This window comes from Hypanus sabinus, unplaced genomic scaffold, assembly GCF_030144855.1.
Source record: "Hypanus sabinus isolate sHypSab1 unplaced genomic scaffold, sHypSab1.hap1 scaffold_180, whole genome shotgun sequence".
In the NCBI taxonomy this organism is placed as follows: domain Eukaryota; kingdom Metazoa; phylum Chordata; class Chondrichthyes; order Myliobatiformes; family Dasyatidae; genus Hypanus; species Hypanus sabinus.
Genome location: NW_026779887.1, coordinates 512,394 through 536,706, shown reverse-complemented (window position 1 = coordinate 536,706; position 24,313 = coordinate 512,394). Strand labels below are relative to the sequence as shown.

Sequence of the window (24,313 nt, the reverse complement as noted above, 5' to 3'; positions counted from 1 at the left end):
ATAGCCCGCGCGGAGGCAGCGCTTCATACGCGCAAGAGATCAAATCGATACACACCGCGCTATCAAACAGCCGCATGCGCAACAGCCACTTCATCGTAATCGATCTGATGGAGAGTTTCACATCCTGCCCCTGCACTTCTTCCCGCCTCCACGACACCTTTACTACACTCCGATGTGACCCTCGCTCCATCTCTCCAAATGGATCATACTCCCTGCATCGGAACCCTGAGCTTCTCGGACTGCACTGTCTCCCTGTCTATCGGCAGGAGGCGAAGATTCCTCGGGAGAATATGATGAGAGGCTGAGGACGTCAGGAGCGGCTGAGAACTACAGAGTTAAAGTGTTTTCTGGACACGTGCCAGGGCTGGCGAAGGTCGCAGCTCCTGAGTGACTGTCTCTACGGAATCAAGTTTGAAATGAAGACGGAGAAACTGGAGAAAGTGATCTGGAACCATTTGGACGACTTACAAGTTGGAGAGAACGAAGAAAGTTGTCTGACTGAGGGCAACAGCAAACTGAGAACCTGGAGAGGGGAGTTTGCTGAGGTGAAGAAATTACAGACAAATCGCGGAAGAGGGTAGCGGAAGCTTGAAGGGAACCTGAAGATGACCATCGACAGTTCAAATGAAGTGCAAAACCTGAAAGTTGATCTGGAAGAAGACAGGAGGAAGAGAAGTGCTGTGAATACTGAACTGGAGGCTGGCCAATCTTTAACGGTTGCTTTTCGGGTCGGGGTGGAAGAAGCTGTTGGAGTAACTGTGTCCCAGATTGAGATGGCCGGGATGCGTGAGTCAGAACTGCTGAGCCTGTGGCGAGAGTTGCAGGGGCCAGAGAAGACGCTGATATCTCACTTGCAGGAGGCTGAAGAGATTGCAGGAGCAGTGCAGGCCACATGTTTCCATTTGGAGAAGATCAAACAGCAGCTACCGCTCGCAGAAATGAGGAAGAATACAGATTCGATGGATGATGTGCTGGATGTGTCGTACATGCTGCCTTTTGCTGACTTTCCCTCGATTGAGGAAGAGACCTTTGGCCCTTCTCCCACTGAGTCAGGTGCAGCGGGGAGGGTTAGCTGTGTGCAGTGGAAGGCATAAGTGAGAGGTTGAGAGAGGAGTTGGTAGTGGGTCCAAGGTATCCCCAGTTGTGTCCTAGCCTGAAGGGATTAGATGAGGGGGTAGGGAGCTCTCAGAAGGGTTAGGGAACTCCCAGATAGTTGGCTATGTAGCGCCTGAGGAACAGCGCGTGAGGTTTACTGTGTGGGGAGGAGATGTCACTGCTTGTGCTTGGGATACGGTGTGTTGGCAGGAAAGGTGGCGAGTTATTTAATAATCATGAGGACATGACTTTTATTTGGTGAGGGGAGAGTGTAAAGGGGGTTTCTTCTTTTTTCTTTGTTACTGTGTATGTAATCAAAATGGCTTCTTTGTTTTGTTAAAAGGAGGAATGTTTTTTTGTTGCGAGAGAGTGCTGAAACTTGTTTGGGTTAAAATTTACTGATAACGAGAATTGTTTTCCTTTGTAAACCAATTGGGATTAATGTTGTTTTTTTCTTCTGAGTCTGTAAGCTATTGTTGACGGGCTTTTGGGGAGATCGGCGCGAGGGGTGAGAGAGAGAGGACGCGAAGCTGTAAGCTGTGCGAGGAACGGGCCCCAAGCGGGGGTCCGAGGCCACGAAGTACTCCGAGGAGAGGAGATGAAGCTAGATGTGCTTGGTTGACCACTTAGGATGGTCCTAAGCTGCGACTCGAGGAGTTCGGAGGGGATCGAATGGTGGCCAGAAGACTTCAGTTATTGAGCTCCAACGGTTGTGCACGAAGTGGTTTGGACTTTGATAAGTTTGGTGCCTTTTCTTTATTTTTTTTTCCTTCATATATACTGTATTGTTATTAATCACTTAGTTATAGTAACCTTTATAAATTGTACTCATTTAATCGCATATGGTGTACTGTCTGTTTTTGGGCGAGGCGGGGACATCACACAGCATCCACACCAGCTGATTACCCAGTTTGGCGGGGCCGAAGGCTGCTCCCCCTAGACGAGAACGAGCTGAGCGAGCCTGAGGCGACCCAGGGGGTTACACACGGTATTTTCTTCTCAATATGCAAGGCTACACACTTCCCTACACGATATTCCATCTGCTTCATTTACACCCATTCCTCTAATCGCCAAAGTCCTTTCATAGCCTCTCTGCTTCCTCAAAACTACCTGGCCCTCCAGCTAACTTGAGATCATCAGCAAACTTTGCAATAGAGCTATCCATTCTGTCATCCAAGTCCTGTGGAACATCACTAGTCACCGGCAGCCAACCAGAAAACCTCCCCTTTATTACTGTCCTTTGCGTCCTGCCAATCAGCCGCTGTTTTATCCATGCAATAATCTTTCCTGTAATATCATGGGCTCATATATTGTTAACCAGCCTCATGACTGACACGTTGTCAAAGGTCTTCTGAAAGTCCAGGTGCACATTATCAACCAGTTCTCCTTTGTCTATCTTGCTTATTACCACGCCAATGAATTGAAGGAATGTCAACACACTTTTTCAGGCAAGGTTTTCCCTTGAGGCAAACGTTCTTCAGGCCGATTTTATCATGTGCCTCCAAGTGCCCTGAAAAACACCTCCGCAACAACCGACTCCAATATCTCCACAACCTGTGAGGTCAAACTAACTGTCCTAAAATTTCCATTCTTCTCTCTCCCTTCTTGAATAGCAGAGTGGCATTTCCAAATTTGCAGTCTTCTGCAACCATACGAGACTTCACTGATTCTTAAAATATCATTACTAATACTTCCACAATCTGTTCAGCCACCTCTTTCAGAACTCTGGGATGTACACCATTTGGTCCAGATGATCTATTTACCTTCACACCATTCTGTTTCCCAGGATCTTTCTTTCGAGTAACGGCAACTTCACACACAATCTGACCACTCACATCTGCACTTCCACCATCCTGCTGGTTGTTTCCACAATGAAGACATATGAAATACTTATTCAGTTCACCCGCTATCTCCTTGTTCGCTATTACTACCCACCCCACCCTCCCCTGGCATCGTTTTCCTCTGGCCTGATGTCCACTCTTGCCTCTCTTTAACACTTTATGAATCTGAAGAAACATTTGGTGCCATCTTTAATCTAATTAGCTAGCTTCATGTTCCATCTTTTCTTTCTTAATTAGTTTTTTGGTTGCCTCTTCATTGTTTAGAAAAGCTTCTCAATAATCTAACTTCCCACCAATTTTTGCACTGTTTTCTGCTCTCCTTTTGGCTTTTATGTTGGCATGGCCTTCTCATTAGCTGTGGTTGTATGATGTTGTCGTTCGAATAGCTCTTCCTTTTTGGAATGTATATAGTCTGAGTCTTCCGAATTGCTTCCCGTAATTACAGCTATAGATGCTTCGCCATCATCCCTGCCAGTGTTTTTTTCCCTATCAAATTTGGCAAGTTCCTCTCTCATGCCTCTGCAATTGTCCTTATTCCACGGTTATACTAATACATCTCACTTTGGCTTCTGCTTCTCAAATTTCAGGGTGAATTCTGTTATATTAAGGTCACTTGTCCCTCAGGGTTCTTTTCCCTTAAGTGCTGTAATTCGGTTCATTGCACCATACCAAATCCAGAAATGCTGATGCCCAGCTGGACACAACCAGGAGGTCGTTGACCAGTGGAGTGACTCAGGTATCTGTTCAGACCCTTACTCTTGGTGATATTTAGAAATTATCTATATGGTGAAGTGGAGGGATAGGTAGTATGTTTGCTGATGACAAAGGTTGGGGGTGTTGTGCATAGCGCGGAGGGCTCCGGGACATTGATAGGATGCAAAACTGGGCTGAGAAGTGGCAGACGGAGTGGTGAAGTGTGAAGTGTGATGGTTCATTTTGGTAGGTCAAACACGATGACAGAATATAGTACTAATGGTAAGACTCTTGGCAGTGTGGAGGATCAGAAGGATCATGGGGTCCGAGTCCATGGGAAGCTCAAAGCAGCTGTGCAGGTTGACTTTGTGGTTAAGAAGGCATACAGTGTATTGGCCTTCATCAATCATGGGATTGAATTTAGGAGCCGAAAGGTAATGTTGCAGCTATATAGGACCCTGGTCAGACCACACGAGTACTGTGCTCAGTTCTAGTTGCCTCACTACAGGGAGGATGTAGGAACCATAGAAAGTGCCGAGGAGATTTACAAGGATGTTGCCTGGAGTGGGGAGCATGCCTTGTGAAAACAGGTTGAGGGAACTTGGCCTTTTCTCATTGGAGAGACGGAGGATGAGAGGTAACCTATTGGAGGTGTATAAGATGATGAGAGGCATTGATCATGCAGATAATCAGAGGCTTTTTCCCAGGGCATGAAATGGCTGCCACAAGATAGCACAGGTTTAAGATGCTTGGAAGTATGTACAGAGGAGATGTCAGGGGTATTTTTTTTTTAACACAGTGAGTGCATAGTGCATGCTGGCAACGGTGGTGGAGGTGGATACAATAGGGTCTTTTAGGAGACACCTGGATAGGTACATGGAGCTTGGAAAAATAGAGGGCTATGGGTAACCCTAGTAATTTCTTGGGTAGGAACATGTTCGGCACAACTTTGTGGATCAAAGGGCTTGTATTGTGCTGTAAGTTTTCAATGTTTCTACCTTAACCCTTTAGAAGCAGGAAAAATAACCCATAATGTGGAAATGAGGCATGAATAAGGGGGTTAACTACCAATATCATTCCTCCTCAGCCCAGAGATTTGAAGGATGAGGAAATTGTCAGATAGAACTGCAGTCAACTCGACTTCTTCGGTCTACAGAGAATTCAACGGAAACATCTTCACCCACGAAGTGGTGACTGTTTGAAACCCATTACCACAAGGAGAGCGAGAGATGAACAACAGGGGAGGATTGAAACAAACTGTCATGGAATAGAATCACTGGCAGGGCACAGCTGGCCTGAGTTGACTCTCTACTGTACACTGTTATAACTTCTCTACTGTACACTAGGTGTGCTATACATTCACTAAGTACCAGAGACACAGTTTAAAATTGAACTGATTTATTTTTCCCAGATCCAGATTGTAAACTCTAGTCCCATTAAAGGTGAATATCCAGAAGAAATTGCATTCAGCAATGGTGATGGACAAATCTCCAGCATGAAGCTTACTGAAACTTTCTCCCCAGTATGAACTCAGTAGTGTGTCACAAGGTTAGGTTACTGAGTGAATCCCTTCTCACATTCACAGCAGGTGAACGGCCTGTACCCAGCCTGAACTCAATCATGCACATTTGATTGAGAAGGCTGAGAGAAACTCCTCCCAGTGTCTGAGCAGGTGAACAGACTCTACCACTGGTGTGAACTTGCTGGTGTCTCTGTAGTCAAGATGACCATATGAATTCTTTCCCACATTCACAGCAGGTGAACAGTCTCTCCCGTGTGAACTCGCTGATGACTTAGTAGGTGGGACGACCGAGTGAATCTCCTCCCACAGGCTGAGCAGGTGAACGACTTCTCCCCAGTGTGAACTCGCTGATGTCTCTGTAGGGTGGATGACTGACTGAATCTCATCCCACAGACTGAACAGTTGAACGGCTTCTCCCCAGTGTGAATTCGCTGGTGTACCAGTAGTTTGGATGACCGAGTGAATCCCTTCCCGCAGTCTGAGCAGGTGAACGGCCTCTCTCCAGTGTGAACTGACTGGTGTACCAGTAGGTCAGATGACTGAGTGAATCCCTTCCCGCAGTCTGAGCAGGTGAATGGCCTCTCCCCAGTGTGAATTCGCTGATGTACCTTCAGTTTAGATGACGAAATGAATGCCTTCCCACAGTCTAAGCAAGAGAACGGCCTCTCTCCAGTGTGAATTCGCTGATGCTCCTTCAGGTTAGATGAGCAAGGGAATCCCTTTCCACAGTCTGAGCACGTGAATGGCCGCTCCCCGGTGTGAAATCGCTGGTGTGCCATTAGGGTGGATGACCGAGTGAATCCCTTCCCGCAGTCCGAGCAGGTGAACAGCCTGACCCCAGTGTGAACTGACTTGTGTACCAGTAGTTCAGATGACCGAGTGAATCTCTTCCCACAATCTGAGCAGGTGAACGGCCTCTCCCCAGTGTGAACTCTCTGATGTACCTTCAGTTGGGATGAGCAAGTGAATCCCTTCCCGCAGTCTGAGCAGGTGAACGGCCTCTCTCCAGTGTGAACTCGCTGGTGTACCAGTAGGTCCGATGACCAAGTGAATCCCTTCCCACAGTCCGAGCAGGTGAACGGCCTCTCCCCAGTGTGAACTGACCTGTGTGTCAGTAGGTCGGATGACCGAGTGAATCCCTTCCCACAGTCTGAGCAGCTGAACGGCTTCTCTCCAGTGTGAACTCGCTGATGTTCCTTCAGTTTAGATGAGCAAGTGAATCCCTTCCCACAGTCTGAGCAGGTGAACGGCCGCTCCCCGGTGTGAACTCGCCGGTGTGCCATTAGGGTGGATGAACGAGTGAATCTCTTCCCGCAGTCTGAGCAGGTGAACGGCTTCTCTCCAGTGTGAACTCGCTGGTGTTCCTTCAGTTTAGATGAGTATTTGAATCCCTTCCCACAGTCCGAGCAGGTGAATGGCCTCTCACCAGTGCGAACTCGCTGATGAGCCATTAGATCAGATGACCGAATGAATCCTTCCCCACAAATTCAGCAGATGACCAGACTCTGCCCAGTGTGAACTGACTGGTGTCTCCACAGCTGGGAAGAGTGACTGAATCCCTTCTCACCCACAAAACAGATGAATGGCCTTGCCCAGTGTGAACCCGCTGATGTTCCTTCAGTTGAGATGACCGAGTGAATCCCTTCCCACAGTCTGAGAATATGAACGGACTCTCTCTTGTGTAAAATAACGGGTGTGCCAGTCAGTCAGATGAGCAAATGAATCCCTCCACACAGTCTGAGCAGGAAGGAAGGTTGAATGAATCCCTTGCTCCTCGTCTTAAATATCTGGATAGAGACAGCAAACCTGACGTGATCTGTTTGAGATTCCCGTAGACAAATTCCTTGTCATTTTTAACCTGTAAAAAAAATTACAAAATCCATCAATGGGTGAAGTACAACATTTCAAATGAGATCACCGATTTGTCAAGGTGTGATCTGGCATCACACTGTTACAGTGAAGTTCAACCCAAGTTGGAGAGAGAAGTCATCATCTAACTGGGAACAGTGCTGGTATCTGGAATGAGCAGCAAATTCTCTGATGCTTTTCCTGTCTCTGCAAGAATGGGGCATTTCTGCCATCTCCAATCTGTGACCTGGCTCAGTCTGACTCTCTCCATTGATATTATTCCCTGTTCCCACTGAGCTGCATGGGTGCCCGACCCCACAGTAACTGAAACACTATCACACAAACATCTGGCAGTGCATTCCACGCACCCATCACCCTCTGTGTAAAAAAAAATTACCCCTTACAGCCCCGCAGCATCCATTTCCAAGCACCTTAAAACTATGCCCCTCATGTTAGCCATTTTAAACCTGGGAAATAGCCTCTGACTATCCATGCAATCAATGCCCCTCATCATCTTTTCATCTGAAATACGCTCTGAACATAAACAAGGAACCATACATTGCTTTCAGGTTTTGTTCAAAGTATACAAAATTATTTGTGTACAGATAGGGTAAACGTGAGCAGCATTTTCCACTGAGGTTGGGTGCGGTGATGTAAGTGGTGAAGGTAAAAATTTAATGGGAGCGTGTGGAAATAGACTTCACTGAAATGGTTGTGTGAGACTGGAATGAGATGTCAGCACAATCGGTGAATATGAGCTCGTTTTCAGCATTTAAAAGAAGTTTGGATGGGAGCCTGGATGGTAGGGGTATGGAGAGTGATGGTCCCGGTGCAGATAGTTGCATTTGACAGCTTAAATGTTTTTTCAGCATTGACTAGATGGGCCAAATAGCCTGTTTCCGTACTGAACTTCTCCACATTTCTGTGACAGAGAAGCTGGCCAAACTTGTTTGGAAGGGAAAAGGTAGGAGTGACAACGGAGCAGCAATGGCTGGAGTGTCTGGGAGCAATTTGGGAGCTGAGTGATTGATACATCCCAAAGAAGTGAAAGCATTGGAAAGGCAGGAGGACACAACTGTGGCTGAAATGAGAAGCCAAAGCAAACAAAAAAGCAAAACAGAGGGCAATGAGTCTTGGTAGCTCCCAACAGTCTGAGGCATTTAGAGGAACAAAATATCTGGGGCCTCAATACCTCTTGAAAACCAAGGTTTCCTGCCCCAGTCACCTTTCAACTTTTATTTTGTAAGGCACGTACAAACTCTACACCCTCAAAGTTACACTTCTGAAGGCCTCCCACTTACCAAGTACTCCTTGGCCAGAAAACAGCAAAATTTGTTCCTCTAATCTGGAAATTTGTTCCTCTAAATCCCTCAGACTGTTGGGTGCAACCAAGTCCCAATAATGGCTACAATATCATAATTCCCTGTCCTCAGCTCATCTGGCTTTCCTACGATGCTTCTTGAATTGTGATAAATGCAGCTCAGCACATTCATACCATGCTTGACCATTTGATTGCTGACTCTTATCTGAGGTCTGAACAATATCTGACTGGTGTCAAGAAAACAACCTTTCCCTGATTGTCACAAGACCAAAGGAGCTGATTGTGGATTACAGAAGGAATGGAGAAAGGCTAGCCCCTATTGACATCAATGGATCTGGTGTTGAGAGGGTGAACAGCTTTAAGTTCCTGAGTACAAACATCAACAAGGATCTCAGATGGTCTGTTCATACCGGCTGTGTTGTGAAAAGCGCACAGGAGCCCCTTTTACACCTCAGATGGTTGAAGAAGTTTGTTATGGGCCCCAAATCCTAAGTGCTTTTTTACAGGGAGACAATTGAGAGCATCCTGACTGACTGCATCACTGCCTGATATGTGAACTGTACTTCCTTCAATCTCAGGAACCTGCAGAGAGTGATGCAGACAGCCCAGTGCATCTGTAGATGTGAACATCCCATGAGTCAGGGCATTTACACTGACAGGTGTTTAAAAGGGGCCCAAAGGATATTGGGGACCCAATTCATCACAACCACAAACTGTTCCTGCATAATGTGCATCGTGATTATTATGTACTGAGGTATTCATTTTAACAGCTAGCAAATCACTGGCAATAAGAACTTTGATCTCCTCTGGGTTTGTTATGAATGTACCACAGCTCTGAGGGGCCGAAGGGGCGGGAGCAGCCCCTTCCTTCCGGAGAATCGCAAGATTGCTATTAATTAGGGTCTCGGAGCCAGGAAGTGAGAGACAATGCAACGGTTTTGGCCATTGTTCTTAGAGGCACCTGTGTGACGTGCATGTCCCTGCTACGTGACAGCTACCATGGATATGGACACTCTCGGGCAATGTGGGGGTGGGGATTGCATCACCCTACTTTGATGGACATCTACAACTCTGCAAGTCAAGATAAAAGGGGACTGCAGGAGGCAGTACCCCAGCGACGCACCAGAAGGACACCCTCGCTCAAGGCTCCCGTAATAGCTGGAAGTCACTCAACGCCATGTGCGCTCCTAACTCCTTTGCCTGGGGAGCGGGTGGCTGATAATACCGAGAAGGACTTTGAACTAACAACGGGGAAACCACGTTCCCCTGATTTTACGGAGTGACTTCATAAAGACCCGGGCAAGTTTTTTTTCGTTTTTCACCGATCCCTCTAAAACATGTGAAACCCCGAAAGGCTAAAGTCTGCAGACTTCTGAGTGACTTTTATATTTGCAACAGACAATATATTATCCCCTAGACAACAGTCTAGATTATTTTTTAATGATGATTATTACTACACCCGCGCTTTAGATTGAGTATTGACAACGTGCATTATCTGAATGTTTGTATTAACCTTACTTTTGTGCCGCTTTATAAATAAAAACGTTTGAAAATAGTGACATCAGACTTCAACGGACCTCTCTATCTTTGCTGGTTACGGGATACGTAACAGGTTCGACTGAGTTTGTCTGCTCTCTCACACTCTATAGCAGGCCTGTAATGGGTAATGAAGGGTTTTCTCACCAAAGCTCTTGCATATTGTCCATAAGTGGATTGTTTGCTAAATTACGGTTTAAAAAGTCGGAGTTCCAAATATCACTCCACTTCTTCCCTCTTGTAAATTCTCCAGCAACTTTTGCATCACCACAATACACACAGGGAACACCAGTTTCTAAAATGGACATAAATATTTCCCGTGAACCCTCCTGAGGAATTAAGGATATATACAAAAAAAAATATTTTGAACCTATGTAACCTCTGGCTAAAAGAATATTAGGGACTGAATAGGAATTTTTGAACTGAAGTAAACTCTGTGTTTAGTGGTTTGCTAAGACAGGCTCATTACCAGTTCTCTGTGGCATGCAGAGAGACTCACTGAGAGCTGATAATATTATGCATTGTATCTTCGTTAGCTGATAACATTACACATTGTACCCTCGTTTGAGTCAAGGAAGGAGGACTGGCTGAAAAGGACAGGAATGAACATCTGTCTGTAATTAAGTCAGGGCCTTGCAAAGGGAATAACTGATAAGGTCTGGACAGTATATCCATCTGTAATTAAAACCTTCATTTAGCGAACTCTCTTATCTACGTAATTAAGTTTTGCGCCAACAGACCTGGTGGGCATACCAGTTCAAATAACATCTTGCAAAAGTAATGTTTAGGGCTTACTATGCATAAATGTCTGGGTTCATGTATAAATACACGGCTGTAACTTGACTAAGTCAGTCCACTTGCCAGATGATGGCAGTGCTTACGTGCCTTCCCTTTGACGTGCGTCTCAAACTCCTGCAGGAGAATGCGCAATAAACCGTGGTGACGATAAGAACCTAGTCTCCCAAGTTTTATTCAGATTCAACTTTAACATTTGGCATCATGAACAGGGTCCCAATATAGGGAGTGCCAAGCAGAGAGGCTGAGTAAGTGGCTGGACCACTCTGGGGAATGTGGAGATCGACTGGGCACCCAATAGGTATTTTACCTTTCGTCGCTCTCCATTAGTTCCTTTCAAGGAATGGACCCTCGCCCAAGGTGATCACATACCTTGAAGGGATTGGGAAAGAATCTGTTGGGAGACGCTTCTAAGGGAGGCTAAATATTACTAAGTGGGCAGGAGGCAGACGTGCCAGGTAAATTAATTAAATGAGCATGAAGTGCTAGCCGGGTAAATTAATTAAATGAGCATGAAGTGCCAGCCGGGTAAATTTATTAAATGAGCATGAAGTGCCAGCCGGGTAAATTAATTAAATGAGCATGAAGTGCCAGCCGGGTAAATTTATTAAATGAGCATGAAGTGCCAGCCGGGTAAATTTATTAAATGAGCATGAAGTGTCAGCCAGGTAAATTTATTATGTGGACAGGAGGTGCCAGCCGGGTAAATTTATCAGTTTGTTAATTAAGCAGGAGGCTTTGTGCCGGGTAAATTACTTAGAGAACATGGGTCAATTGCAGTCGATTGATACGAGTGGGCCAGGAGCAGCCCGACACAATGTGTGAGAGTTTTCCAGACAAGGAAAAAGATTGCAGCGCTGAATAAGAAATTGGGGAACAAAATCTGGCCACTGGGGGGGAACCTGGGATATTACCTCATGAGAACAAGCAGTAAATTTGATATGGAATAAGAACAGTGGAAAGAAGTGGAAATTGTTGGAAAGGGAATGGAAGGATAAGGCAGATGCAGAGGTGAATGGTACGTTATTAGCAAGTTGGAGGAATAATGCATGTGACAAAGGGTAGAGGTACGTACAGCAGGAGGAACGCCAAAGGTTGGGAGACGCTAAAAGCCGAGCGTGAATGGGTGGATAGACGCAGAAAACAAGAGCAGGAAAAACAACATAAGCAAAGCGAGCCCAGCCTAGATAGGACAGAATGGCAGGAATGTCAGTCTGAAGTTCGAACTGGTAGGGAAACAAGAGATCCCGAACCCATGTCTGGCATACTGACCCTGTTTGAGGACAGTGACTGAGGTGTGGGCACCCACCATACACCCTGCCCCAACACCCAGCCAGGAGCCGAGTGCACCCGGTGCTCCCGAACCCCAATCCTCCCAGTACTCAGATACGGTGGCTGCTCGGGTAAAACAGTGGCAGCAGGGAAGGGGGAGGTCCCTATACCCTGAGATTCAGAAAGGGAATACCGATGACTATTCCGAGACGGGGAGGGAAGGATCCAATAGAACCCCAGAGTTAATGGCTCCACAAAGACATTGGCTCAATGGAAGAAGCCAGAGAGTGGTAGTGGAGGATTGCTACTCTGATTGGAGGCCTGTGAATTGTGGTGTGCCACAGGGATCAGTGCTGGGTCCATTGTTATTTGTTATTTGATACATAATTCCCTAAAAGTGGCATCACAAGCTGTAAAGAGAGCTTTTGGTACATTGGCCTTTATAAATCAAAGTATTGAGTATAAGAGTTGGAATGTAATGGTGAGGTTGTATAAGACATTGGTGAGACAGAATTTGGAGTATACAGTGCAGTTTTGGTCACCTAATTACAGGAGGTGTATTAATAAGATTGAAAGAGTGCACAGAAGGTTTGCAAGGATGTTTCCGGGACTTGAGAAACCAAGTTATTGTGAAAGGTTGAATAGGTTAGGACTTTATTCTCTGAAGCATAGGGGAATTTGGGGTGATTTGATAGAGGTGTATAAAATTATGATGGGTATAGATTGAGTGAATGCTAGAAGGCTTTTCCCACTGAGGCCAGGCGGAAAAAAAAAACTAGAGGTCATGGATTAAGGGTGAAGGAGGAAAAAGTTTAAAGGGAACATCAATGGGGGTCTTCTTCAGGCAGGGAGTTGGGGGAGTGTGGAATGAGCTGCCAGATGAAGTGGTGAATGTGGGCTCACTTTTGACATTTAAGAGAAACTTGGACAGGTACATGGATGAGAGGGGTACGGAGGGATATGGCCCAGGTGCAGGTCAGTGGGACTAGGCAGAAAAATGGTTCGGCACAGCCAAGAAGGGCTAAAAGGCCTGTTTCTGTGCTGTAATGTTCTATGGTTCTGAAGGCAATTGCACACCCAAATGCTGCCCAGTCCACCAGCTGGAGGAGGGACAGTCCTCAGTGATTCCTGTGTATGCACCCTGGAAGCTTCAAGAAATGATAATGATCATGAATCAGGTCCCAGATAGAAAAGAAAAACCAGCAGAGTTTGCTCAGTCTGTCCACAGTACTAACCAAATATTTAATGTGACTCTGCAAGATTTATTCGGACTCTGATGGGTGACACTCTTAGCTGATGAGGGGCGGAAATGGAAGGCAGAATTGTGATACCAAACCTAACAGGAGTTACAGGCAGGAAACCATAATGAGAATGAACAGACAGACCGGATTATTCAAGCCTTGGAAAGGGCTCTCTAGCAACCTGTAAACATCACTGAAGTTCTTGAATGCAAACCTAAGCCTGGGGAATCGGGAATAGACTATTGGGAGTGATTTGTGGCCTGCTACGGCACTTTCGCAGGAGACCGAGTCTTTAATGATGGGAATCTGTTCCCCAGTTTAACACCTTACTGCTCCAATGCTTACCAACTGAGATAGCCAACGTGATTAAAACAAATAATATGGATTGGCCTGACAATGATCGAAATCGAATGCGGTGAGCTTTGACATATTATTGGGACCTGACATTGTGTGCTGTATCTGGGGATAAGAAATGGGAACAAACACCTACCAAGGGACAGGTGGGGACAACAACCTGTTTAGAAATTGACAATCAAAGATGCTTCCTACCGTGAGTACCACCCCTCAGGAAGAGCCCAATGTAACATTGCAAGTTGCTTGAATTCCTGTTCCGTTTACGATTGATGTGGGGGCAACCACAACCACTCTCAATCAGGAAATAGTATCAGAAAAGGGATTTCAGCTATCAGACGCGACAATCACTCTGTTTGGGTTTGAATGAATGGATTGTACGTATTCACGTACCCAGCCACTGCAGGTGGAATTCCCGGGGAACCAGTGTGAGGTTTCAGTTACAGTCACCACCAGTCAGGGGTGTAGTTTTGCAGGGAGAGACTTGCTCTGTCCATTGGAAGTTGAGATTCTATGCACAGACAAGGGTATCACCCTGGGACTATCGAACAGCTTCCCCAGTTTCTGAACTCCCAGTGGTGGCACTTAATCTGGATTCCAATGTGTTTGAACCCCTTCTGCCCCCGGCTGGCTCTCATGTGACTCTGTGCTGTGACCCTCCGGGGTGCTCAACTGAGCAAAGCCAGTGTTATGCTCCCCTCGAGGGACAGAATTTCCCAGTCACGGTGATTGGGGAGGTTAAAGGAAATGAGGGCAGTGTATTTCTGGCCGAAGTTCCAGATTTCCTTTGGTGACACACAGGACTGGTTGTTCCCCACGCCACCTTTAGGGTTTGCCTTGGGTTCAAACCAAAGACCCTAGGGTTCCTTGCCTACATTTTGATGTAACAAGCCTCCAGCAACGAGGGAGACTGGCAAAACTTGGTCGTGGGACAACTCCAATACTGGAAGGAGTCTGAGGTGAAGACGGGATATCTGGTAAGACACTCTATTAATATTGACCGAACCCTAGACATTTTACCCCGTCTCTGGGCAACCTCAGGCCATGAAGTTGGCCGCACCAACTGCCCCGTCTGGATCACGGTGATAGATTCTCCCATCCATACCTCAATACGCCCTCTACCCTGAGGCAACTTTTTGTGAGGATGGAAGCTCTTTTGTGGATCCAGCCGGGAAACAATATTCTGGCTATGCGATAGTAACGGACAGTGAAACAACTGAGCAGGCTTCTTTTGAAGCAGCTGACTCCACCCAGAAAGCTGTTTGCTCGGACTCCTGCCTGTATCCTAGCAACAGACTAAAGTGTGAACGTTCACACAGACTCCCGTTATGCATTTGGAATTGTACATGACTTCGGGAACATGGGGATTCCTGACTTCCTCTGGCCACCCCATTAGTAATGTTACCTTTGTAAACAACTTACTCACCGCTCTACAGCTACCTCGAGATTTGACTATTATTAAATGTGCGGCCCACACCCGCCAGTCAGACTGGGTCACTAAACGCAATCCTTTAGCAGATTACACAGCGAAAATTGCTGCACAATCCTCAATAGTTGTAGTCCTCTCAGGTTCCCGTCAAGCAATCCTCCGTGACTCAAGCAGAACGGGTTTGCCAGACATGTGGGAGGTACGTATTTTTCAGGGGGACGCCTCTGAGGAGGAGTGCAAGCTGTGGTCCCAGATGGGGTGCCAGAAAGACCCCGACCTAGGATTTTGGATCACGCCAGTGGGACAGGTTTGTGTTCCTGCACAGTTCTTACCAATATTGGTTGATTATATACAGAATTGTACACACCTGGGAAAGGAGGGAATGGTTGGTAACCTGTAACCAGCACACCGGGTATGACTCCCCTGACAGGTGGACCTTTTTCGTGTCTACAAGTTGATTTTATTCAATTGCCTAGAGTACATTGCTATAGATAATGCTTAGTTATTATACATGTGTTTAGTAGATGGATTGAAGCTATTCCTACTACAAATAATACTGTTATGACTATTGTGAAGGTATTACTACAGGAAATAATTCCCAGGTATGGCCTGCCAGAGATGCTGAGCTCTGACAATGGCCCACACTTCGTGGTGAAAGTGAACAAATAGGTATGTAACAAACCAGCTATCAGGCAATAATTCTACCGTACACCACCCACGGGTTGCTGCCATAGTGGAAAGAGCCAATGGCACTCTGAAGATTAAATTGCCAAAGTAACGGTGGAGACTGACCTCACTTGGTTGAAGGACCTACCGTTAGCCCTATTCCACATGAAGGTTACCCGACGGGGGAAAACAGGGTCATCACCAGCTGAAGTGATGTATGGACGGTCCATAAGGACACCCTGGGGACCACCTTGTGTCCATTGCTCCCAGAAATTCTACCAGCAAAATTCAAAATTGATACCCTTGGGGAAGAGATGGGAAATAACCAAAATTCTCCAAGCATTACATATACAAGTACGACAGGCTTACAAGGAAGAGAATTTTCACTCCTCCTCACAGAGAAGTGATTATCCCACCACAGAACCGGGGAATATTGTCCTGATCAAGAACTGGGATTGAGGGAAACTCAGATCTCGGTGGAGAGGAGCATATCAGGTGTTACTGACCACTCCCACGGCTGTGAAACTGAAGGGGCAATCTCGGTGGATACATTGAATAGACTACAGACATGTTACTGAAGGAACTGAGTAGAAGGACTCTCTCAGACTAAAGGAAAATGTATTTTCTGATAGTGGTGTTCATGCTTGTGTCTTTGACAGGGCTCACCCCAGCATCCGGGGGCCCTCACGTTAACACATTTCTGTGTCTCTGTCACACCGATGCCAAACAGGTAGAACTAGGGGCCTGCTGGGTTTGTGCTGAAATTCCGCAGCATGGTAAAACTATGATTCCAATGTCAATAATCCTGCTCAACCAGAGTGAGGAACTCTCAGCCTGGGCTTTCTCAAACAACACCCGGGAAAGTGAGGTGAGGAAATGTGGTATTATCAGAGATGACTGTGGCTGTCAGTGTTCTGAGGGATGGTATCTCAGGCTCCCACCAAATGCAACTTCCTAGACTGGGAAACATGCATCCTGACCATACTTGCAGGAGAGGAACAACTGAGACTGAGTGATTTTGGACGATCACTTTTCTCTCCTATGGGGTAGCCAGGAATTCACCAAAGATAATCAATTTGGCAACAGCACTTGAGGAGCTGGCCACAATACTGCAGGGGCCCTGACAGAAACATAGGCCCAAGTAACAGAAATATCCACTGAAATGATTGCAATCTGGCAAACAATCCTACAGAATTATATGGCTTTAGATTTTATCCTCACTGAGAAAGGGGGAACCTGTGCTAATATTGACACAGAATGCTGCACTTATATCCCTGATGAACCTACTAACATTACATCCCTCTCTGAGCACACTGCCAAGGAGATTGACAGCATCAAGAAACTAGGGCAGGATTTACACCGGTACACTGAAGGTTCGAAATGGTGGCATTTGAAGGCCTGTTTGTTAATATGTGGGGCGTGATATTGCATTATGGCCTAATAGTTGTGCATATGATTGTTATAATTACTGTTGAATGCTGTTTTTACTCACTGATATGTCAATGCTGTACTGAGTTGCTTTCTCTGTAAAAAACTACTGCTTTGTTGATCATTTAATGATCAAAAGGAGGGAGTGATAAAGTATGCAAAAGGGTTAACACTTGGTTAAACAATAGCAGCCTATTTTTCTGAAAGAGACTGCTGATGAGCACCAGATGCTCTAAGCCATGCTGAGCCATATTTCTTCTTGAGAGAAGCTAGCTCGGGTTCCAGGATGCTCATCTCCTTGTGCACTCACGTGTAGAGATAGGACAACTTCAGTCTGTTCTAAGGCATTATGACTATTCTGTAATTTGTCTTTAGGGGCTGTCATGTAGTAAATAACTTTGACTCCAGCCTGTCTTATGTGGTGGGTATCTGAACAGATATATCTGTGGTGTAAGGGGAATTGTTAGTCAGTTAGTGGATTGTGGGGGAACAGTCACAGACTCTTCCTGTCTGAGCGACTGAGTAAGCCCACGGTGCTTGGAATAAAGAGTTTGTGCTTATACGGTCTCTGAGTGACTTTGACAGAATGGGATAGCGTTTAAAGGGCTGGGCTGCTGGAAGCACATTACCAGACCTGGAGTGATTCCAACTAGGTCTGACAGAGGCATAACTGGTTCTTCTGGGCACATTCAGTCTCACTCCAACTATTCCCTAACTTCCTTTTACAGGTATGTAATGTCTAAAGGACCAGTGTTTGAGTAAATGAGTCTCACCAAACTTTCTCCTGACTGAATCACTGGATTCTCTGAATCAGATGGGTTCTCTACAGTTTATGCTCTCAGTCCTCGGGCTGGTTCACTTGTTGCTGTTCCCTCGTCTTCAGTCGTGGTTTGCTTCCAGTTGGGGTTTTTCTTCCAATAAATCTCTCACCGCAGGTCTAACTTTAACATGAAACGTAAAGAAGTGCATTAACATTAAAAAGGAGAACCACACATTTCTTCTTAATGTTACTAAGAACAAAACTCACTGAAACTTAAATGTTGAAGTCAGATATAATGATCTCAAGTGAACAATCTTTTATTGTCCCTCACACATCACAAAACGATATGGGATAAGAAGGAGCCATCATTCAGTCATGGTAAGACATAAGACACAGGAACAGAATTAGGTGTTTCGATCCATCTGGTTTGCCCACCATTCAACCATGGCTGATTTTTATTCCAACACTATATTCCTGCCTTCCTCCTGTAATCCCGAAGTTACTCAGCAATCATGAGTATATTAATCTCTGTCATAAATATACCCATATGGCACCCTTAACCAACCTCTGCGGCAGAAAATTCCACAGATCAGACATCGTTTGGCCACTTTTTTTTCCTCATCTCAGTTTTAAAGGGAAGCATCTTTATTCTGAGCCTGTGCTGTCAGATCACAGACTCTCCGTCTAATGGAAACATGCTCTCCATGTCCACTGTATCCAGGCTTTTCAGCATTCGGTAGATTTACTTAACCACACATCCCTCCACCACCCCCACCGTCCCTCTGAACTCCATTGAGCACAGGTCCACAACCACCAAATGCTCCTCACACATAAAGCCGATCTTTCCTGTGATTATTCTTGTAAATCTTGTCAGCAACAACTGTACTGAGCACAAACAGGTACCAGGATAATTTACAGAGAAAAGTTGTGCTTTCTTTACTGCTCTACTATCACAGAATGACCCATTTCCATTTCCAGGTTAAAACAGGTCCATTTCAGGAAATATAAACCATTCCAGGGTGAATGTAATAAACAGAAACTGGAATTACCAGAAACACTCAGCACGTATGGAACAGCTGTGTTGAGAGGACAAACTTTACAATTCAGGTTAATATATTTCATCAGAATGACTTCAAACATTTTCAGTTTTAAGTGCCTATATCCAGCAACTTGAGATTCTGCTTGATTTCTGCCGAGTGACAGACAGGTGACAGTGGGTGGGGCGGGGGGGGGGGGGGTGATTTCCAAACACAGTTCAACACCAAACTCAAGGGTCTATTTCTACTGTTGTAAACACGGAACTGCCCATTTACTCATAGCCTCTCCCTGTGAGAGATGAAATGGGAAATCATCCTCTCCTCAGATTAGCAGTCTTTGCTTCCAAAGGAACTCCAGAAACAAACTGCTGATCCCAGACCAGAAATACTCACTCAACACCTCATAAGCCCAAGCAGCTCGATCCCCGGGTCCATTTTACCTGGATCAAGAACTGTGAATAGTTAAGTGAGTAGAAGATGAACTGATCTCCAAAAGTTAAAGTTAAAGATGAAACACCCTATTCAACATTTTAAGGAACATTTTTGTTTTGTGTAATTTTAGAGTGAAAAAAAATAAAAGGAACAGCATGCAAAAGTTTGGGGACCCTAAGAGATTTAAGCTCTCAGATAACATTTACCAAGGTCTCAGACCTTTATGAGATTGTTAGTGCTATGGCTTGTTCATAATCTTTGTCAGGAAAGTCCAGGTGATGAAAATTTCAAAGCTTTATAAATACCCTGACTCCTCAAACCTTCTCCCAGCATCAGCAGCCACGGGCTCCTCTAAGGAGCTGCCTAGCACTCTGAAAATTAAAATAATTGATGGCCACAAAGCAGGAGGAGGCTATAAGAAGATAGCAAAGCATTTTCATGTAGCCGCTTCCTCAGTTCGTAACATAATTAAGAAATGGCAGTTAACAGGAATGGCGGAAGTCATCCAAGAAATCTTTCCCACAGAACTGCTCGTAGGATTGCTAGAAAGGCAAATCAAAACCCCCATTTGACTGCAAAAGACCTTCAGGAATATTTAGCAGACTCTGGAGTGGTAGTGCACTGTTCTACTGTGCACAAATATGGCCTTCATGGAAGAGTCATCAGAAGAAAACCTTTCCTCCATTTTCACCACAAAATTCAGCATCAGAAGTTTGCAAAGGAACATCTAAACAAGCCTGATGCATTTTGGAAACAAGTCCTGTGGACTGAAGTTAAAATAGATCTTTTTGGCTGCAATGAGCAAAGGTATATTTGGAGAAAAAAGGGTGCAGAATTTCATGAAAAGAACACCTCTTCAACTGTTAAGCATGAGGATGGATCAGTCATGCTTTGGGCTTGTGTTGCAGCCAGTGGCACAGGAAACATTTCACTGGTAGAGGAAAGAATTAATTCAAATAAATACCACAAATTCTGGAAATAAACATCACACCATCGGTAAGAAAAGCTAAAGGTGATAATGGATAATGATCCTAAACACACCTCAAAATTCACAATGGACTACCTCAATAGGTGCAAGCTGAAGGTTTTGTTATGGTTCTCACATTCCCCCAACCAAAACATCATCGAAAATCTGTGGATAGACCTCAGAAGAACAGTGCATGCAAGACAGCTCAAGAATCTCACAGAACTGGAAGCCTTTTGCAAGGAAGAATGGGCAACAATCCCCAAACAAGAATTGAAAGGTTCTTAGCTGGCTACAGAAAGCATTTACAAGCTGTGATACTTGCCAAAGGGTTGTTACTAAGTACTGACCAGGCAGGGTGCCCAAACTTTTGCTTCAGACCCTTTTCCTTTTTTGTTATCTTGAAATTGTAAAAGATGGAAAAGAAGAAGTAGTCGAGCTTAAAATATTAAAAAATGTGTCATCTTTAACTTTATGCCTTTTGGAACTCAGGTCATTTTTTATTCACTATATTGCTATTCACAGCAACAGAAATTTTGACCAGGGATGACCAAACTTTTTCATGTCACGATATGTAATTTTCTTGTTAAATGATACTTTAAAAAGTCAGATTTCCAAATATCACTCCCCACTTGCAAATTATCCAGCAACTATTGCGTCACCACAATACACACAAGTAACACCAGTTTCTGTATCGTACATAAATATTTCCCCTGAACCCCCACCCCACTCCAGGTGGCTGTCAGTGGTGAACTCGGTGATGGCAATGCCAAAGAATATGAAGGGAAGGGCAGTAGTCTGTCTCACTGGAGTCTGGCACATTTGTGATGTGAAAGCTACTTGTTGCCCAGGGCAAAGGTGTTTGATATCAGTACGTACCCAGACAGAATGGGTCAAAGCATGTCCTCACCGGTAGAAAACGCCAGAACAAGAGCAGGCAGAACAAGCAACACACACAAAATGCTGGAGGAACTCAGCAGGCCAGGCAGCATCGATAGAAAAGAGTACTAATGCTGAGTTCCTCCGGCATTTTGTGTGTTGCCTGGATTGCCGGCAGCTGCGGTTGGAGGTAGAACAAAGGTGACTGTCTCAACAGCTGATAGAAAGATTTTGTTCCCTTTCTACGAGTTCCTGATCCCTGCATTTAGTTTTCTGGAGCTCAGCTCTGTCTGTGAGATCTATTTGCTCCCATTCCCTGATCAGCCGGAAGCTCCCCGGGGCCCGAGTACGGATCGTGGGGCTGAGAGAGAGGTGAAAGACCTGTCCTGTGCCGAGTTTGTGAGTCACGGTGTTCAGTGTTCACAGAAATTGTCACTCAATTAAAGCCCACCCAGCACCCGCTCTTACCTCTGCCGGTCCTCCCGACATTTTGTGTAGTGCGCGCATGCGGAGTTATCCAAGACAGCGGCAAGCTTGACGCCTGCGCATTTGATCGGTGCTTCAAGCGACAGCGAAATTTTAAATGCGCGGCTTTATGGGTAATCACGGTGCCATTAAAATTTTCTGCAAGGACCGGTTTCATACCCATACCGCAGTTTGTTTTGTGTGTAGAAAAATCAACAGTTTTTTTTTAACCCAGAAAGCGGCTCCAATAAACGATACACTCAATATCAACAGGTATTTCGTTTATTTAATGCCGAAGTACAATCCTCCTACGAATGCAGATATGAAACAGAAGAGATTCTGCAGTTGCTGGAAAACAGCGACGCACACACACACAGTGCTGAAGGAGCTCTGCAGTTCAGGCAGCAACTAAGCAGAGGAGTACAAAGTCCAGACATGCTGAAAGGGCTCGGCCTAAATGCAGTCCATTTATTCCTCTCCACATTTGCTGCCTGATCTGCTGATTACCTGCAATGTTTTGTAGACATTAACCATTTAGTTTTTCAATTGACCAGTTTCCAAATGTTACTCATCTTTCATTCATAGCCACACCCTGCTGGTCTGGTTCCTCTTCCTCCTCCTCCTTGTAAGCTCCAGACCCCGTCTCTTTCCGGAGACCGAGAGCCCTGATTGGTGCTGGCAACTCTTTGGATTCTGACTTTGCTTCACCGAAGATTCACTCGCTAGTCTGCTGTCAGGCGATAGAGGCGCATTGCAACAATCCAGCTGTCTGAGGCACAGTCCTTTGAAATTAGTGAGTGTGGTAGAGACAGGGGATTTGATACAGAACTGATTTATCTTTCACGGATCCACAATATTAAACACCAGTCTAGTTTAAGGCTAACATCAGCAAAACAGAGTCCCCCAATGCCCAGTGACCGGGGTTCAGTCCTGGGTGCGATGAGCAGCCACAAGAACTGCAGAATCTGACAGTAACAGTCCCTCATGAACCTGCAGCGGCCTTCAGTCACCGTGATGGTTAAACATTTAACTCGGAGCTGATTTGATCTTCCTCCCTGACTTTAAGTTGCTGGTGCTGCAGCAGCTGGGATGATTGAATAAAACTCTTTGTTCACTCCGGGCAGAAATGTGGCCTCTATTTATTGTAAAGTCACCGGAGCATCACGAGGTGGGTTAACTCTTCACACACACGGAGCAGGTGAACGGCCGCTTCGCAGTGCGAAGCTGCTGGTGTATCTGCAATGGCTGACTGATTCCCTTCCAAAAATGAGAGCCAGAGTATGACGTCAAACTGCTGTAACGTCACGGCATTGTATCCAATCAGATCACAGACATTGACACGTGATCGGGCTCTCCTGGCAGCGAGTGGGGGGTTGTCTTCTCCAGCATCTCGGCCTCTACATTCAAGGATCAGTGGCATTCAAACGCTGGTGAACTGCCAGATACAGCGGAGCTATCGTTCTGTTGTGTTTGTGATTCCCACACACAGATCTTTTGACATTTCTACACTGTTAAAAGTTTACAGACCACGTCAGTGGGTGAAGGAGAACATTTCAACTCAGGTAATTTTAATCTCCTTGGTGCCTTCAGAGAAAAACACTGTTACAGCACAAAACAATTTGGAGGAACAAGATTTCATCTTCTAACTGTCTACAGTTCCGGCATCAGGCACAATATCAAACTCTCTGCTTCCGTCTCTGTATCAAAATGGATCACTCCTTCCCTTCATCAGTCTGTGACTTTGCTCGGGTTGTCTGTCTCCTTCGCATTCTGAGCATGCGCCACACACCCACTAAGATTACATTTTATTTACACGGATGCGACTAGAGACTTTCTGATTATTGTGTCCCTCATGGCATCTGACGGTGGTAAACTCAGATTCAGCAATGGTATTGATCCTCAGGAGTAGGTGATTAGGCGTTTTCATTGGAGATCAATAAACTGCCGGTAGTGTGCAGCTGGATGAGTGGTTCATTTTCAGACGGGAAGGAGGAAGCGTTTGGAGTTCCCCAGAGATCAGTCCCTGACCACAGTTGTTCACAGTTTAATGTCCTGGCGGAGGCAGCGAGATGTCAGATGTCGCAGACTGCCGGTGACGCAGAAAGAGTGGAGTTGGGGAAGGGGAGGCTATTCAAATGCAATTTCGTAGCTTTGCAATCAGTACATAGTGCATGGGGAGCTGCAGTGACGGGTTCCATTGCTGGGATCAGTGCACAGTCACGTGGGCTATGAGGATTTAAGAATCTCAAGCCGCGGAGTAAGCCTATCATTTGTATATTTAAGTTGTATGTATGGCATTGTGATAACCTGATACTTTAGCCCTCCACGAGCTCTCTATCCAATCCTTTCAATATCCGACTTCATCCGTAAATTTGACCACAGGGCCATCAATACTGTCATCCGATGCATTGACATAGAACACAAAAAGAAACGTTGCTAACCAGACCCCTGTGGACATCTGGGGTAACAATCTCAGAATTGGTGCCTGTGCCCCTGCTAGCGATGAAAGAATATCATTGTCAGGCGTATTAATGTGTGGCTGAGAGATTTGACTAGGGGGCAGGGCTTCAAATTCCTGGATCACTGGGGCCTCTTCCGGGGGAGGTACGACCAGTACAAAAACGACGGGTTACACCTGAACCCAAAGGGGTCCAATATCCTCGCGGGCACAGATGAAAAGGAAAAGAGGAATTATGTGAGGAAGCTGGCACCAAATATCAAAGAAGGTATTAAAAGCT

The 24,313-nt window shown here is 45.6% G+C and overlaps 1 protein-coding gene across 1 annotated transcript; it reads right to left on the bottom strand.

Annotated features, from left to right (window-relative positions):
* Positions 1 to 5,041: 5,041 nt before the first annotated feature.
* LOC132387379 (zinc finger protein 229-like) lies at positions 5,042 to 21,623 on the bottom strand. The gene is made up of 3 exons (XM_059959749.1): positions 21,579 to 21,623; positions 17,812 to 17,979; positions 5,042 to 7,009 (listed from the first exon to the last, which is right to left on the bottom strand). Exon 3 carries the CDS (start codon positions 6,600 to 6,602, stop codon positions 5,379 to 5,381), a length of 1,224 nt encoding a protein of 407 aa, XP_059815732.1. The 5' UTR covers positions 6,603 to 7,009; positions 17,812 to 17,979; positions 21,579 to 21,623; the 3' UTR covers positions 5,042 to 5,378.
* Between the last annotated feature and the right edge of the window lie 2,690 nt (positions 21,624 to 24,313).

Excerpts from the sequence above, each read along its gene's own strand:
- LOC132387379 (XM_059959749.1), bottom strand. The coding sequence starts at position 6,602 with ATGGCTCATCAGCGAGTTCGCACTGGTGAGAGGCCATTCACCTGCTCG.